Raw genomic sequence first — 18686 nt, forward strand, 5'->3', positions numbered from 1 at the left:
TGTAAATGCAACATTTGGTTCTTTGCTGGAAGAAAGCAACAAAGATGGTTTTTCAACAAACCCATTAATTATGATGTTGTTGCCCCTCTGGCAAGGCAGCCATAACTGCTGTAACTGCAGAGCAAAAGTTAGTCTAAACTGATCATTGAGATCACAATTTTCAATCAATTGCCAATGACAATTTTTTTATCCAATGCTTGCTGTAGTAGAACACACATAGACAGACAGACACATGCTGTAGATATAGATACTTAATATGTATATATTGTATGAAGACCACAAGCATATGCAATCCCACCAATACACACATACGCACACACACTTCCCTTACACTTTAGCTGCAGTAGTATTTGGATCTTTCAGCCTAGCATGGTAGTGCTCCAGTCGTTGGTGTACATAAATGCAAGTGGCCAGCAGAGCAGGCAGGTTCTTCAGGGGTGCAGAAGACGGTACCTCCAGGGCCCTCTCCTGCAAACGGCCCAACATGGCAAACGCTGCCCTGCCACACGCCTCCACAAAGCTTGATCGTACCTCCAGGAGGGAGCTGTCCCTGCAGGCTGCTGCCAAAGGTAGTAAGGCATCCAACTCAGCCATGACTGTTCCACAGAACTGAGGGGTGAGATAAGGCAAAGACAAGATGATCTCAATAGCAGAGAGAAAATCTGTCAGTAAGAGGAAAAAAAACATCAGAAAAAAAAACCTCATTAGATGTAAATAATGGAACATTTGCGAGGAGACATCAGAATGACAAGCATTCAAGATTGAGCTGAGTATTATACATGCATTTTTCCATCACATTGTGCAAGCCATTACAGCTGAAAAGCAGTGCAATTGTAGAATACAGATGTCTAAAGACATGCCCTCCACATAAACTTTGCAGCTGAACATGCATAATTGGTATCAGGTCAAATTAAACCTTTGCTTCGGAGGAGCCATCAGCGCTTGTCTAATTTTATAACAGCATGCATCGTGTTAACCACATTCAAACAGACATGTTACAGTACAAAGGAAGAGGTGGGGCATCAGATGCGCTGAGAGGAAAGAAAAAGAAAAGGTCAGGGAAAGGTTAGACTGAGAGAGACAGAGAGGAAGAGAGAGCTGTTTCAGCAATGTAAAAGACCAACAGCATATTCTATAAACAGCCAGAGCAACAACCAAGACTTATCTCTTTTATCCACATTTGTCCTAAAGAAAGGCCTGTAGGGACAGGGCTGCCTACACCTTTCCCTCTCCAGGGGCTGGGAGACTGGCTGATCAAGGCGCTTTAAAATAGTTGAGTGCGTGTGCTCGCTGAGACACAGATAAGCAGTTTGATTATTTGCTGGTTTTTACTTAAAGCTTTAATCTTAATGTTTTTAGTATAATGATAGCATTGTGTCAATCTCCATGGTTGACATAATGTTATATTCATAAATCATTGTGCTTCTGGGAAAACAATTTCACAAACACGGCACCAGATTGCTGGAGCAGTGTTTATGTGCATGTGCCTGTGTATTAGGATGGTGTGTGGTGCTGGTTGCCAAATCGTATACAAAAAAAAACATAGTATGCATATAGTATACTGTAGTGTAATGGTTTAACATGTATTCTACAGGCACCACATATTGTACACCTTGACACCACTGCCTCTGCTCACCTCATGTGCTTCCTATTGACATTGCATTGAGAACAGTGAAAGATGATCATGCAAGTGCCAAGGAGTCACACATGTGTGTAACTTCAAATCCAAATTTATACACCTATACATTTGAGTTATGTGTCAGGCAGATTCTTAAAAAAGCCATAAAACAAAGCATATTCCAGCCAGGTCATACTGAGAGGAAAAAAAGTCACCATAACTCAGAAAACTCAATGGCAGTTTAATCAATCAATCAATCGCACTATGTATTACTTGTGTCTAGAGTCACACACTCTATTACTTGACTTACTGTAGGGCTCACTGGGAAGTTCGACATTCTGTCAGATCAGGGCTTCAGCGTGCATACACAATTGACAATCTCACAATCCCTTTACACAATTTTCTCCAGAAAAGCTTCCAGTGTGGTTAAAAGGCCTGGGAACAATGGCCGTTTGGACAATTAAGTCAATATCTGACTGCATGTAGTCATTAGGAGCTTAGCTTTGAGAGAGAGAAAGCAGAAGCAGACACAACACTCAGCATTACTGGGTGATGGAGAGACCCCGGAGAAGCATCTCATACACATACAGGTTTGGTGCGTGTGCACACACACACACACACACACACACAACACACACAGCCTCACATGCACGCTCAGACAAAAACAACCACACGCATGCGTCCATGCTGAAGTCAGATTGAAACCTTAACTAGCTAAGATCAAAGCCTGGAATCCCACCAGGACTATTGCAGCAAGGTGAAAGAGATTGTATGAAGTTTTTTAAGTGTTAGGGAGGCCTGTTTGTGTGTGTGCAGAATTTGGAGTAGACAGACAAGCGGAGAACTGAACACGTAGGTGAGGGGTTCAGTGAAGTCTGAATACAGAAAAGGCACCTCTGTTGCTATAATAGAGAGCTTGCATCAAGGTTAGAGGGGCCCACCCAAACAAGAAGAGTTCAATCCCAGGTTCTGACAGGAGGGCCAGTTCCAGAAGTTGAATGCAGGGTATTTGGCATTCAGCGCATATCTGACTGCCAATAAAAAAAAAGTACACTATCTAAAGTACTCTGATGGATGAACGGTATCATCGCATGCCTGCATATGTATGGTAATACAGACAGTGAAGTGGGTTCACGTGAAAAAAGTGAGGATTGAGGTATGAACATATGAATATAAATGTGTGAAATATTGATCCATCATAATGCCTTTGAACCGGTCATATTTTATGCTTATGCCTTGTATAGTAATTTGCTCTCTGCTCAAACACTAGGGCTAGTGTCAAAAAAAGATGAGGGGTGTGTGTGTGTGTGTGTGTGTGTGTGTGTATATATATATGTAAAATCTTATGGTCTCGTCTTGGATATCTGTCTGGCTCTGTGTTATTGAATGCAAATGCATGCATGTATAACCTTTGGGCTGAAAGGCCCTCATCTTTGAAGCGTTGACCTACACATAAATACGTTGTACAGGTCCTGAGCACCGACAAATTCTGACACTCGTTAGCAATGAAAGCCACAACTACTGTCAGAGTAAAGGGCTGGAGGAGAGGAGAGGGGGAGGAGGAGGAGAGAGAGAGAAGAGGCACTAATGATAAGAGTCTGTACAGTGTGCAGTGTAGAGGAGAGAAGTGGGTAGCATAAGAGTTGAGAGGAAGATGGAGGAATGCAAGTCATAAAAAGTTTGCAGGAACTTGAGGAGAACTCCACTAGTTGTTCAGCAATAGTAAAATTGGAAAAACGATTAAGAGAAGAGACAGAAAAAAAACAACATAGTGTCATTTGAAAAAGAAATCCCAAACACTGGAGATTCTTTGTAATGTCAGGCACTAAGCCTGGTCTCACACCAGACACTGGTCTTCCTCCTGAGAAAAGTCCATCTCTGATGTCTACTTCACCTCCCCCTGCCTTTTCCCAGGCCCTCTCTTCTCATGCCGTCTCTCACACTATCCCTTCTTTATCCTGCTCTCTACCCTAACCTCTTTGCCTTTGTGATACATCCTCTGTATGCATCTACATCATCTATATACCCTACATCTCCCCCTATTCAACACCTTTCCCTACACACGTCTAGCCCTCATAATATCATCCTTACTGGTTTTTGGTTTCCTCCTGTCTCTCTTTTGTCCCCAGAGTCCTCCCCTCAAGTAATACTGATGACTCTTCCCAAGGCCCTCTCTGATCCAGAGAGTCGACTGTGTCAGGCCCAAATCATTTGGGCTTTCTATTATAGAGGGTTCACTTTCCTTTGGGGCTACAAAAACCATTAATCTCCCTGGGTCTGGGTGATGTGTGTAGACCTGCATTGTTCAGCCAGGTGGATAAAGGAGGATGAATAGGACAGGGACACCGGTGTGTATTGTAAAACATGCTCATGCATGGGTATATTAGGGGCAGACCAGTAGAGGGTTTCCAAATATGCAATAAATAAATTAAAAAGATGCAATATTCAAAATTTCAATTTCATTTTGAACTTCTAATCTTAAAAGAGAAAAAAAAAAAGCAATAAATTTTGACTTGAATTTTGCTTGACAAGCATGAATCCGTGTAATGTTTTAGGTGAGTAATTTTTCATAAATAAAACATTGTAAGACTTGTCTGTGGCAAGAAATTATTTTGTTTTATAAAATTAACCATTTTCCCCAACACAGAATGTACGTTTCTTGATGCACTGCTGCACGGCACTGAAGTGATGTAAATACCTTAATCCTTGCTATCAGAGTTTTCATATCAGATTTTGTGACATGTACTGTATCTGCTGACACAGATGACACACATCTGATGATGATTCCAAAGATTATGTCACATCTTCACTGTCACTTTCATGTTTCATCATCTGCAAATGCTCACCAGGCTACAGACTCTTTGTGCTTCCAGCTATGCTAGTGGCCTTCTACAGAGTGGTGTGTCTTTCTATGGTAAAGCATCTTTTGGCATTCTTGTAGACGTGAAAAAATGCTTTAAAAACCCAGAAAGTCACAAGGCAATTCAGTGATAACAACATAAGAGAAATACTGGGTTTGAGGAATGAAATTTAATGTTGTAAAATAATGTGAAGGGGGTGTCTTAATTAAGTCAGCTCTACTCCATATTGTGAAGAAAAAAATAGAGGGGAGAAGATCCTATAATTAACCCATTTAAACAGATTAATCAAAGTAACATCCCTTACTCTAATTACTGGTCAGATTATTTACTGTATGTGCATGGGAACACAACTTGACAAAGCTTCTAGATTACTGTCTAAACTGATAACTTCAGACCTGAAAATTGTGATGGAAATCGACCATTACAACATCACTGTTAATCGGGAAGGAATAAATGAAAATGAAGGTAAGCTAATGCACTTTCCTGACAGCAAGATGAAAAGAATTACTAAATCCTGTGCTCCAGTGCCTTTGGTTGTGTGGACATTTGTCTTTGTAACCGACCTTGTTTCTAAGTTGTAGATGAACAAGTTCACTAACTCTTACTACCAATTTGTATGAGGCTGTTACCAAATTGCTGTATATAACATTCAAGAGTTTTATTTAATATTTTTTATCTCTAGTCTTAGTCAGTGTACTTAAATATCTGTCAATCTTATCGTGAGAGCAAGTTCCACTACTGTGCTTTTTATTTTGGTAGTGAGCATACCATTGTTACATTAGAATTACAGATGGTGTCTTTGAGAGGAAAACTAAAAGGATAGGTCAGATGTGTTTTCCCTTGTGTTTTTCCGTATACTTTTTAAGATGATCCAGTTTTCTGGCTACTCACTGTGAAGCCCCAGACAGATGTTGTGGATATAGACCCATATGTCAACAATTTAACTCATGTTTTGCTTCTTGTCTAGAGCACATTTGTGTGTTTGTAACTCACTATGGAGGAATTCTGGCTCATTCCATTGTCACAAAGAGAACTATAGTATACTTAGCAATTGATAATTAAACTCTAAGGCATGCCTTCAATTAGATGTATTAAATATTGAACAAAACTATTCTACTTTATATCGGAGAGTACCTTGGCAATCATTCTGGGAGTCTCTCTCTCTGGGTATGTATAGAAGGAGTCTTCTTTGAGATGTGTGGCACTGGCAGCATTGACGGTGTGTCCAGTTGTGCAACACAGGGTGACAGAGGTCTGTTCCAAGGAATATAAGGCCTCTTCCTGCTGTAGACTCTTGGCACAAACATCATCCAGCACCACTTTAACGCAATGCTCCATGTGAGGGACCAGCCCTTTAAACGCTGACCTCCAGTTAAACTCCAGAACCTGTCCCTGAAAAACAAGAGATGAGCCAACACCCAATTAATGAGTGCTGAAGGGAATATTTCACCTGTTCTACTTCACTGCTACAAATTGTCTTGCCTCTTTGTAATTATAGAAAAAGATAATAAGGCTGAATGACATTGAATGGTTGTAATAGAATAGAAACTTTCTCTCAGGGTCTTATAAAGCAGCACATGCAAACGACTCACCTCTGGTGTGTGGAGAGGTGTTCCTGCTGTGGATTTCTTGCTGTCTGCTGTCATGTCTGAATCCTCTCTACTCTTTTTCAAGATGCCTAAATGAGTAATATTTTTTTAATGCAAACATCATGTAATACATCTTAAAAGACATTAAACAGTAACTGTGCCCGGTCAAGCTCTCAAATCAAATCAGGGAAATTTCACCAGGAACCTATGATGATACAGAAGATATCCACTTTGAAAATGAAAAGCTATGTGAAGAGTGTCCGTAGCATCTTTCAAATCTATGCATTTTTTAGCATGACTATTTCCATATCACTCATAATACACTGTATGATGATGTGTTACAAGCCTTGCTGAATGCCAAGAGCGGTAACATGAAAGCAACTGTATGTAACTAAGAGCCAGATATGGGTCACATTGCTCCCCTCTTCCCCCACTAGCCAAAATGAGGCACAGTGACCGGAGTATAACTTTACATGCCTTAGAGGGAGCAGAAACAGGCAGTAAATACTAATGGCTTTACGAGTCTAAATTTGGGGCTTAGATTTGATTTGAACCCAGATAGCATAAACTATATATGGGGTAATTCCATGAGGGAAGATTGTGTGTGGGGGAGCGTAGCAGGGGGGGTGATATGAAGACAAGCATACAGGATGTTGGGTTGGGTTGCAATTAAAAAGCGTGAACATCAAGGCCGCAGTTTCCTAATCAGAAGGCGAAGTGTAAGACCCCAGGCGAGGCAATTTAGCCGAACAAGACCGCACGGAATGGAAGAAGGAGTAAGCAGCAAGCGCATCACTTTTTGACCTTTAAGCCCATCTGATGAATTTCTGGTAATTAAGCCGTTTGATTGCCTGGAATTAATGATTTGGATAACTGCCCTTTAAAGGCTGTTTACCTCTCTGTAAATTGAGCCTTTCTGCAAGTCTTGTTTTTGTAAATGTAACCTTTATGGAAATTACTCCATGCACCAAAAGCTTTCATTTAACATCTCTGCAGCAGTAGTTCAAAGGGGAAAGAGGAAAAGGATACTAAAGCCTTATATAACACCCAAGATAATTCTCGCCTCAAATAACACATTTCTTCAGACACAACTCAGACGTCTCGCTAGAACAAGTAACAATGTGTGTATAGGTATGTGTATGGGTATGTATGTGTGTGTGTGTGTGTGTATGTGTTTTGTGGGGGTGTGACCTGACTGTTTATGCCTGGAGGAGTGGCACACATGCAGTGCTATAGCCAGAAATTCTGAGGTCATGAATTTCCCCACTGTCACCCCAACACACTCACAGAATTAAGTCTGTAGTTTCGTAATTATTTGAATTATTCAAACTTTAATCATTCATTATCTGTTTCATAATTTTCTGCAAATTCTAACTCCTACTTGATGGTCTAAAGGGTGCTGTGAAATCTGCTCCACGCTGTCAGGCTGAATATATTTCGAAACTTTTTGGCTGAAAAATTGTGAATTTTAGGGATATTAAATCAACCTTTAAAGTATCTGCCATTTTTAACTAATAGAAACTGCACCTCAGGTCAGTAAGATTTCCCAAATTCACAGAAAATGTGCAGAGAGCATGACCTCAGTGACCTCGGTAGGAGCTACAGCCCTTATTATATGTCTAATATGTATACACGTGTGTATTTTGGAGAGATGGAGACATACCTTTTACACAGGGAGTGTCTCCTGTACAGTTCATGAAGGTCATGTTAGTGACCAGCTCCTTCACATTGTTCTCAAACCCCAGCAGAGCGCAGGCCAGCTGGGTTAACGCCCTCAGCTGGTGGGAGGTCAGACTAAAGCTCCTGTTTTTCATGGGAAGCTCCATTGGCGCTGTGAAGGGGGAAAAAAATGAATGTAAAAGAGGAAAGAGATAAAATGAACAGTGCATATGCTTGTGACTGTGTGAGTGACGGAGAGATAGAGCAGTGAGAGCTGCACTACAGTTTACAGTTCAGTAAAGCCACAAACAGTTTGATGAAAATAGTTTTTCAACCCAACCTCCCAACCTACACACACTCATCAGAAAACACCCCCATCCTGAAGTATTGCCTCGCACGGCACCTCTTATAAATATCGACCCATTCATGTTTTCCCAGTACACAGTATAAACAAAGAGACAGTGAAAAAATATGCAAAACTTTGCTCCCTGAGAAGTCACACATGCACATCCCTCTCTCTCGGCACAAAACTTTTCTCCCCCTAACCCGCCGATGACCCCCTCGGCAAATATGGATTTCCCATTTTGGAGGCTGCCAAAGCCATCACCCAGGGGATGTTCCGCATTAAGCTGGAGAATGGGCGGCTGGGAGATGCGTTGCCATACTTCCAGACACATGCACAAATACTTTTGTGTGTCCGCTTAAATGAGCTCCTCCACTGCAAAAGCATTTGGGAATGGATGAGCTCAGTATTAGTCTTGACTCTGAAAGCACAGAGATGATTGAGCTTTGAGAAGGAAGAAAGAAGAGGGGGGCCCTTTTCCAATAATTGTAACATTATTGCCTCTGGATCCTAATGTAATTTTGCCATATTGTTAAACAAAATCTCACAATATGACAACACACTGTCCCCAAGGATGCCTGGTTTAATCATGCATGAGGCTTGACTCGGTGTGTGTGTGTAGGCACTTGTGTTTATTTACAGGAGTGTTTATGAGTGAGAATCGATGAGTTTTTGCGTGTTTGTGTTTGTCGAATGAGCACACACATGTTTATGTGCATGTAATGCAGGTCATTATGAATAACTTGATTTGTAGAAGACACTTTCACACACATTTGCACATGTCAGTCTTGCAGGATAATTGCCACAGTACAACCAGACTCTATGGTCACCATGGAATATATTCTGACCTCAAGTTTGTTTGTGTTTGCAAGTGTATACATGTATTTATGTGCAAGTGTGTGTCTGCAAGCATGTATGAAATCGCATGTGAATAGCTGTGTAATTATTTTGTGTGTTAGAATGTGTGTACCATGCATTTGTGTGTATGTGTGTGTGTAATTAAGCTGCATGGGTCCACAGCTCGGCAGCTCCTCTGTAATGGGGTCCGGTGGGAGTCTGTGCCAAAGAGACCACCTCATACTGCATGTTTACATGCGTGACCTGGCTGACACCAACATGCCAGCCTCTTTCTCCAGCTTGCACATTCGCACACGCACCACCAATCATGTCTATTTCTGAAGTCACCAGCAAATCAACAGAGCTTTCCGTGCCTAAACGCAGGGGCAAACTAAACCAGTCAACAACTCAAGACAACAACAATCTAAACCAGATGAGACAGGGACACATTCGAGAGAGAGTCGCTGGATTCTCTATAAAGCTATCACTAAACCCCCCCTCATGTGAGCATAGCAACCATTAACCACCACTTCATCTGGAGCATCAGCTTTTCCAGAGCATCATCTCCATCTGTCTTCTTTCTCACCATTCATGCTATCCATCCCCTCAAACTGTGACCCTATGACTGGTTCACTTGCTCACTAAGTCACAGTCTAAGTAGTTGCACATGACCTTGATGTTTAGCAATGCCTCAGCCTCTCATCAAGCTCTGCCTCCCAGGCTATATAGGTATTTATAGTCGCCTCCCTAGCCAAATAGCCTTATAGCCATTGCAGTCTAGTACACAGCCATCTAAACCTCATTATACCTTTGTCACAACAGTGAGGCCAAATGGAGGTTCTCATAGCCGGTTGATGGAGAGGGTGTGCTTAAAAGCACCCAGGTGTGTCATATAGCATAGAGCATAGCATGTCTCAATGAGGAAGGGCACTAGCAGGCAGAGGAGTTCAACTAAAGGTCAGTGCACTGAGAATCAATAAAAGAGGGCTGCTGCTGAAAGCTGGGCAAAAGATGATATGTCTATATGAGAACTCCTCCGTATGACATTACAGCGTGAGGATGTTCTTATAAACAAAAAGAAAATCAATGGTTAGTCATATTACTGTGATAACCATAAAGCAGCATGAATCTTATGAGAGGCCCTCAAAGCAAACAAGCATATGTCAAGCAATATGTCATTCAACAAAACGTGTGAAACAGAGAACAGTGTGTGTGTTGAGGGGAAGTGGGGACTTATGTTTCACATGGAGCAGAAACAATGTAAAAAAAATGTCTGAAAATACCAAACTCTGCGGGTCTACAGTGGCCAGTTTCAGTTTGTAGCTTTTAACAATGACAACAATGTAACACAAAAGGAAAAAAAAACAAAAAAACAAACAGAGCAGGTATTTTTGGCGAGCCATCAGTCTTCTCCTTGTCTGTCTCTCCTGTGGGTTCCACCATCAGCTCCACAGCACACTCTCTGTCTCACACACACACACACACACACACACACACACACCCACTGCTCTTGACTGGCAGGGAACAGAGGGAGAGGGGAGAGAGGAGGAGATCTAGGGGAAGGGAAAGAGGTGGTGGTTAGGGATGAAAACATGAGGAAGAGAGGGAGGGAAAGAGAGGGAGGGGCGGGATAAGGGAATTCCCTTAGCAGTTGTTATTGATTCCGGTGTTTACGGGCGAATAGTTTAGTGCCGTTTACAAAACAGAACAGATGCAGCCAGTGAGCAAAAAGGTAAACAATTGCTGTGTGGCGGGCTGCCAAATCCCCAGTCTGATGTATTAAACTCACGGTGAAGAGCATTTCCCCTTTGGCTGCACTTATTGCCACTTCATTTCCTCTTCGCTCACATACACACTCTCTCCTTCTTGCCATCTCTCTCCTTCTCTGTGTCTCTCTCTTTCTATGTCGTTCCCTCGTTTATATGAGGGGGAAAAAAAAGAAGGGCGTAGGGCACTTTTTGCCGTCTGGCTATTTTCTGTCCTTCTCTGACCCAGGAGGCCCAGTTCTTCCTAACAGAGCCATTAGTAGGGGGAATTGCATGTGTCTGACATGGCCGAAAACCAATTATTAGACACTTTCTACCAAATGATGCCCAAGTCTTTGGGGAATGGGCAATCATGCAATAATTTAGCCACTGATTTAATTTCTCTCCAGCACAACATCTCTCCCCCTCTCATCCTCTGTCTCTCATTTTCCTCTCTTTCTCTCATTCTGTCTCTCTGTAGTGTAAATCAGACCATCAGAGGGGTGGTCTTCTTCTCTCTTACCACACTACCCAACTGGCCTCCAGTATCTTATCATGTGATCACAATATGAGAAGATGAGTTTTCTGTGTTTGTGCAGGTGTGTGTGCTATACAAAGGTGATGAAGCCATTTGGTTTCATTAGATCCAGAGAGAAAAGAAAGGAAGGCAAGAACTTTTAGCACATGTCATATATTGGTAACAAAGATGCTTTACATATTGCATAAAAAAGAACAAAAAAAGAACAAATAATGCTTAATAATCTTTTTGCAAAGTAATTTGTTTGCATCCCTGTTTTTAGTGACATCCTGAGAGGTGTATTTTGGACCTTTTTGCCTATGAGTTTCATTTAGAAGGCCTAAAAAGTGAGTGTTACAATACTTTCACCAGCTGGAGGGAATAAATGCATGGATCAGCTTTTTGAGATACTGTTTATCCATGAATCCTTAGACTCCATTTCAGACTGACGTCAGACTGACGTTAGACTGACGTTGTAACTGATGTGATGTGACTGCTAAAATTTATATTCAAGCCCACAATAATACCCAAATTTCTATCCGTCTTCGAATTATTTATTTATTTAGTTATTTTTTGTTTGTTTAATGCTTTCAAACTGTAGGCTGATGGGACCATGGCCACCAGGCTAAAGATTTGATTTGGATACCATCTGCATATGCAGTATGTTAATTAATACTCACAATGGTCAGTTGGGAAAAAGTATTAACACTGATACAGCTGAAACAGAAAAATGGCCTGTGTTATTCCAAGAACTCTCCTTCCTGGTGCCACTTGGTGCCTACATTACCCACAATGCAACTGGACTGCTGACAGTTCACTCAGCTATTCAGGTATGTGCAAATATTGGCTAATGGGGCCTCAAGCTGCGAACCTCATGCTGTGATGAAGAGCCAACTACAAGCCCATTTCTCTCTGACTCCACACACAGTTTCAGACTTGTCTTCAGCATCGACCAGTGCTGCCTCAAGTCAAGCCACTTGAGGCAGGTTCCAATGCAGCTCTCTCTGGAGCAGCAAAAGGCTTTATACAACTTTTTTTCAGATATGCAGCAGGACTCCTCAAGACCTGTAAACAGACTTTGATGTGTAAAATCAATGCACTTCCCCTTTAAACAGAAGCATATAACTATTGAATCGAGGGGGGTCAAATACTGACCCTTGTGGGACTCCACAGAGCACAGTGGCGTGGCTGGAAACTAAATTTATAATGAAATAATATATTTCCCCTCCTAAAAATAGTGACAGGCCTGAAGCTAACCCAGTTTAAATTAGTTCCTGAACTCAACAGTACACACAAACTATGAAAGAAGCGCTGCTTAGGGCAGAGCAGCAGCAGCGAAAACAAAGTGCCAATAGACAACACAACCCTCCTGCCAGTCCATCCTGCAGTAGCCACTTTGTGCTTTTCTTACAGCCTGGGATCCACACTGACACAGATGTTAACCACTTAAAAGACACTTAAATATCAAAATGGGCTGGTACACCTCAGTCTTGTGTATTTGTGCACTGCTTTTCATGGGGCTTTGCTCCTGGAGTGTAATGTTGTGGCTCTCCTGTGTGTTTCTTTTTGTGCCTGTGTTTTCTGTGTATCCATGCTTCCTTGTGTGTTCATCTCATAGGGTGTCAAGCAGGGTCGCGTGGGTGCCTTGGGGTACGTCTGTGGCATGTATGTGTGCGTATGTGGGTAGATGAAGGCTATGAGCCACTGTGGACCGCCTGCCAGGCCCTGTGACAGCTGGGGTCCTCTTCGTCAGTTGCGGCCCACTGCTCGCTCAGACAACCTTATTATGGGAGACCTCCTGCTGTGATTCCCTAATACACACTCTGACACATGCACGCACACATGCACAAACACAAACCACCCAAGCCCCGGTCTCTTGTGGCCCTGTCCCTTGGTGCTGTCCAACCAGTCCACAGCAGGGGCCACCTGCCCTTCACAGAAGGGGAAAGTAGCAATATTTGATATCTCAATTAAGTTGGCTTACCAAGGAGGAGGTGTAGTTGTGACTGTGACACTTTTTGTGGTGACAGAGAATCCTGGCAAACCTTCTTGTGTTTTATATTTGTTTTTCTATCCTCCTCTGTGTCTGTCTTTGTTTCTGGCTCTCTTTGTGGTGAATATTGCAGTGACAGTGAGATAGGGGTTAAGATTTCTCTGGCTTCCTCCGTGTACTTGAACCAAGCAGCCTGGATGAAGAACACGGAGGAATGTATTGTCTTGATGGGAGCATTTCATTAAAACCCACTTGTTTAGTGCCCTTGTTCGCATTATTGTTTTCAAGCCCTCGGCGAATCACACTGACTCTTCATTACGAAGTGCTGGCTGCTCTCAATAAGCTAGCCATTTTTGTCTGTGCTTTCTCAATAGAAGGTGCCAGGAAAATGTTCATATCCTTGAGCTTTTCAAGAGTGATACACAAAAGCTATTGTGACCACTCGGAGGAAATGGGGAAAAAAAAATAAATGGCACGCATAATACACATTCTCAAGGGCCATGAAACATATTCTTTTCTGTAATTTCATTGGAGCTATGATTTAGAGAAAATGAACACTTACACATACACACATGAACACAACCAGAGAGTAAAGACCCAGCTATTCTCATTAAAATTAGTAAATAACCACTTGCTCTGTGTGGTAACTTTCTTAAACAAGGCCTTTCTCAGCATCTACAAGGACAGTGGAAGAGAGCAGCATAAAAAAGAATCATCCATAAACTGGAAGCAACACGCCACATGTACACAGAGAGACACACACACAAACCCTCCTACCTTGCACATAATTACATGGCAGCATGCGGGTGCACGTCCCTGGCTGACAGGGTGTATAAACTCAGGCAGAGATATGATCTAGTGAGGAGCTGCTCTTATTAAATATTAACAAACGCCATTCCCAAGTAGCCTCAATCCCCACAAGCACCTCCAATGCCAGTCAGAGCCTCAGCCTAGCTATCTCGCGTCACTACTGAACCTCTCTCCCCGCTGAATAGGCTGCTGTGCTTTCTCTAAGAAAGAGTTCAAAGAGCCAGAAAGGGCGAGGACGGGGGTTGGGGGGGGGGGGGTGTGTGCTTGCTATACATGTTCTGACTCAATCCTTTTTTATCTATAGGGAGCTGCCGACGTCGTCATATGGGGAAATTAGTGGAAGTGGAATTCAAATCAGCGCTATCAGAATGGGGTTGCGAAGTGTTTGAACCAGAAATTCACAACCTCGACTTCAACCCTTTGGTCGATTGTTGGGGAATAAATTGTATGTGTGTATGTGGAGAAGTTGGAATGAAAGCTTTTGATGTCCTTCAAAAACACGGATCTCCTATGCATACGTATGCAAATTACCGATGCCATATGGAAATTTAATGATGCATTTTTAAAAGGGAGGTATTAAATGACTCTTGATCACACAATTTTCTAAGTAAGCCTGCAATTAGTGTGCATACTAGCATCGACTCAAAGACAAATGGGCAAACATATGCACATGACACATGCTCAAAGGTGATTGAAAACACACATGTACACATGCACAACCCACCTACATGGCTACTCAAACGTTTGCACAGGGCAAATAAGTACAAACACACAAAAACTGCACCATGGTAAATGGCTTTTTTAGTGCTGGTGTGTCTGCACTGGTGTCGGGTGCATCTCTTAGCACGGAATCATTCCAATTTTAGCTAAAGGTTGTGCAAATTCTGATTACTACTATTTGTATTAACAGGAGCAATAACTAGCTACATTGCTGTGAGAGAAAGTGTGTAATTGTCTCTATGGAGAAATTTTTACCTAATGCAGCTTTTAATGTAGAAAATCACAGAACTTGGATGACTGTTGAAAACTGTAACTGATGGCCTTTAACCTTTATCCCAGCATAACTCTAAAGAGCTAAGGGCACTGAAAAAATGTAAATTACAGTATTTGCATTATTTTGGCAAAGCACACACACACACACAGATACACACACATTCAGTGACATGCAGGCTTGGCCCACCCACTCCCCTGCAGACCCAGTGAGGTGTATCAGTAAGGTTTAAAGCCTGTATTGTTCCTGACCAGCCAACCTGTCCAGCACACTCCCCAGTCTCACTGCTCACCCCATTACACTTGGAAAACTACAGGAAAATTGGAAAAAAAAAAAGACAAGAAAACAGAAAGAGAGAGGAAGTGGATGAAGGAGAGATGGAGTAAAGGGAAATTTTTTTTTGAGGGGGGGGGGCTCAGACCCTTCACATCTGTCTAGGTACAATGTCAGAGCCTACCTTTGAGTCAGTGGGGTTAAAAGAGGAGGCAGATCTCGCCGTGAACGCTGTTAAATGGTTCAGTGGTTTGACAGTGGCTGATGCTACAGACAGTGCTGCTCCCCTGGGAGCCTGCACAGTCTCCCCGGCATGGCTCTTATCAAAATATACCTACCGCCTGCCTCTACTGCTGGAATAAACAATAACACAGCAGGGAAGGAGGGAGAGATCTAAGAAATCATTGGATGCTTATGAAAATAGAATTACTTTTTTTTTTTTTTTTTACCACTGTCATAATTGTCTTGACAATTATGGGCATAACATATACAGTAAAGTGTGAAAATAGATTATGCATTAATGTTCAAGCCTTGGCTCTTTAGGAGCCACGGGCATTTGGGTGGTGGGTATGTGGGTTCCTTTTTTGGGGGGGGCTTAAAACATGAACAACACAAAAATGTAATCCCAGTTGTAGCCCTCAAAGCTGTGTTGCAGCTGATAGTCAAACACATACACATACACACACAAACACGCACATACACACACGTAAAACCAGCACAGGCAAAACTGCTCCATTTTACCATCATTACACAGCACGGGTCCCCCGCTCCCTTTGGAGCCGTGTTCTGCCTCCGGTGCTACATTTGACGGTTTGTTGAGCGGCACGTAGGTGTGTAGCCTCCGCCGCGTTACGTGATCAAACAGCCCAACTGACGCATGGCCAATTATCCTGGCTGCCTCCTCTCATCTCACGTTTAAGGAGAGGGAAAGTAAAAACCAGAGAGGGAGATGGAAAGAGAGAGATGGAGGGAGGGAGAGAGAGGGGAGAAAGAGAAGCAAGGCTGGTGGTGTGTTTATCGAAGAATGGCAGATGTAAAAGCACTCTTCTCCCCGTTCCGCAGGGAAGCTGACATGTGCACCATTTTTGAAAAAGTAAACAATGGCTCACACACTTTACATTTCTTCTTTTCTTTTTTTTTTTCTTTTTTTTTTACCGTGAATCTTTACCCTCAGCAAGCCGTAAATAGGCCAATATGAAACAAACAAAGAGAATATGGGAGGAATTAAGTATCAAAAGTGACACAGCATGTGAAGGTCTGTGCTCGTCACAGTCTTTAACATCACTAAATGTTCCATCACAGTGACACATTCTGCATTACTGGCAAATATTAAAAGAACTTCATATGGTTTCTTTCTGTCAAATATCCACCCTACTGTGCAACAAGGTCGAGAAAATGTTCAACCTTGCTCTCACTCCTGTGCCAACTCTTTCACAACCCCCTGCTGTTCTTCCTACACAGCTATATCACTGCTCAAAAGTAAGAGAAAGGTTAAGATTAATCACTTTCCCATCTCCACCTTAAGGTCACAAGGTTGTGTGAGGGTGCTGCTGCTGCTCTGCCCTTGTTTACTTTTTGATAATAAACTTTGTTTTGATTTTTTTCAATGGAATTCCTATAAAGAGGACAGCAGAGCTATTGTCAACACTGGCACAGTGCACATTGCCTTAGGTTCAAGTTGAAGAACCCAATTAAATCTGACTTAAACACGCTGCAGACAGACCTTGGATATGGCTCAGACCTTTCTTGGCATTAGGGTCATCACACTCATAGATGAGGTATGTGGTAAATAGTGTTTAGAGGTAGTTTCAAACGAAGCCTTGGCCCTGGAAATGCTGCTCTTCTCTTTTTGTTGGTAAAGAGGAAAGTAAGGCAGACGGGAAAGAGGGCAGTAAAAAGAAAAGCAATTACAATGGGAACAGCAGTTACTGACAATCACTTACAGAGGCCTTGGCTCAGGCTCAGATCACTGCACACTACAGTTGGTTACAGAAAAGTAAAAATGGAGAGGAGAGAGAGAGAAAATCGTTTAGCCTTTATTGGGTAACAATAAGAAGCAGGAGGAGAGGAAAGAAGGTAAAAATGGAAAGAAAAAAACAGCAGTAAGGCACATCTAAATAAACTCTCTAACCATTTGGACAGAAAAAAGAAAACAGAATGAGCAGACAGAGGAAACTCTTTTTCTTAATTTGAAAGAGCCACTTACCCACAGTTGCACGGGACCTGGCTGAATATTTTTTGATCCTGCTGCTGAGTGTGGTGTTGTCCCTAAGGGCCATCTCACATTCTCTCTCCACCAGGGAGGCCAGTTCTCTGGCCACAGTGCTGAGGTAGGCTGCGTTAAGGAAACCGAGGATGGTGTGTGGTTCTGCTAGTCTTGAAAGGACCTGGAGTTCCTCTGTGAGGGCTTGGGTCAGAGCTGGGATCACAGAGCAGAAACCCAGAGCCAGTCTGTCAAAGCCAGTCTCACTGCCTGGGCTGGAGCTCAGGGTCGAGTGCAGAATAACCTGCACAGATTGGCTTCTTAGGCCCTGGATGAATAAAATCAAAATAATACATCATTGTAAAATCACTAGTATTCTACTGTATCATACTGGTGCTGCAAATTGACAGTGTCTGGAATTCAAGAAAACAACATAGCTCATGACTAAACTATGGTGGAAAAACACTTGCCAACAAATATGTTTCAACAAAAATAGAAATTTAATTTGTACAGGAAATTATGGAATATATTCACAGGATTTTTTTCATTGCTGCATTTTCACTATTCTGCCACACCTGGTACTGTGTGAGCACCTCAGACTCAGGATAAAGAAAGAACAGCTGCTGCAGACAGTGGATTCGTTCAGGGATGGACAGAATGGAAATTTGTCCAGGTCCAGGATGCTCTGGGCTGCGGGAAGACAGCCGGTCCAGCAGGTGGCGGCGCAGCTGCAGACGCACAACATCCCATGCCTCCTGGATCTTAAGGAAATAATAAAATGAGGGGTAAGTACAAAAACACACTATTATTGACAACACCCATTTTAGGAGGTGACCAAATATTTATCTTTTCTGGTAGCCAAGCATATCTTTATTTAAATCCACTCAGATGCTGTAATACACATTAAATCAATTAACCCGATAACATAATGTGTATTACCTCTAATGAAGCGTCATCTCTGACCGTATGTACCAGTTGGATGGGGGAGGCAGTCTGTTGAGGATGAAGAGAAGAGGACGTGGAGGTAGAAGAGGGAGTACAAGGAAAGCAGACACCACACTGGGCAGACAGGTTCAGAAGCAACTGAAGCGTCACTTCCTCTCTCCCCGCATCTTCAGATCTCAGGTACTGTTGCTGAATGGAACAGAGGAATGAAGATGTTTATTTCACTGGAGGGAGAAGAAAACTACCTGAAGTTATGAAACAGTACAGTGTAACTGCAGACCCAGCAAGTCCAAATATGAAAA

At 42.4% G+C, this 18686-nt stretch overlaps 1 protein-coding gene across 2 annotated transcripts in view; it reads right to left on the reverse strand.

Moving 5' to 3' along the window:
• kiaa0825 (KIAA0825 ortholog) overlaps nucleotides 1-18686 on the reverse strand; it is a 112962-nt gene that overhangs the window by 82624 nt on the left and 11652 nt on the right. For both annotated transcript variants that reach the window (XM_018668594.2, XM_051075253.1), the window contains exons 4-10: nucleotides 18379-18573; nucleotides 18015-18200; nucleotides 17443-17767; nucleotides 7732-7899; nucleotides 6072-6157; nucleotides 5614-5871; nucleotides 332-609 (exon numbers count right to left, since the gene is read on the reverse strand). In XM_018668594.2, coding sequence (XP_018524110.1) covers nucleotides 332-609; nucleotides 5614-5871; nucleotides 6072-6157; nucleotides 7732-7899; nucleotides 17443-17767; nucleotides 18015-18200; nucleotides 18379-18573 — 1496 coding nt within the window. The remainder of the gene's footprint in view (nucleotides 1-331; nucleotides 610-5613; nucleotides 5872-6071; nucleotides 6158-7731; nucleotides 7900-17442; nucleotides 17768-18014; nucleotides 18201-18378; nucleotides 18574-18686) is intronic.

This window comes from Lates calcarifer, linkage group LG13 (genome assembly GCF_001640805.2).
Source record: "Lates calcarifer isolate ASB-BC8 linkage group LG13, TLL_Latcal_v3, whole genome shotgun sequence".
Classification (NCBI taxonomy): domain Eukaryota; kingdom Metazoa; phylum Chordata; class Actinopteri; family Centropomidae; genus Lates; species Lates calcarifer.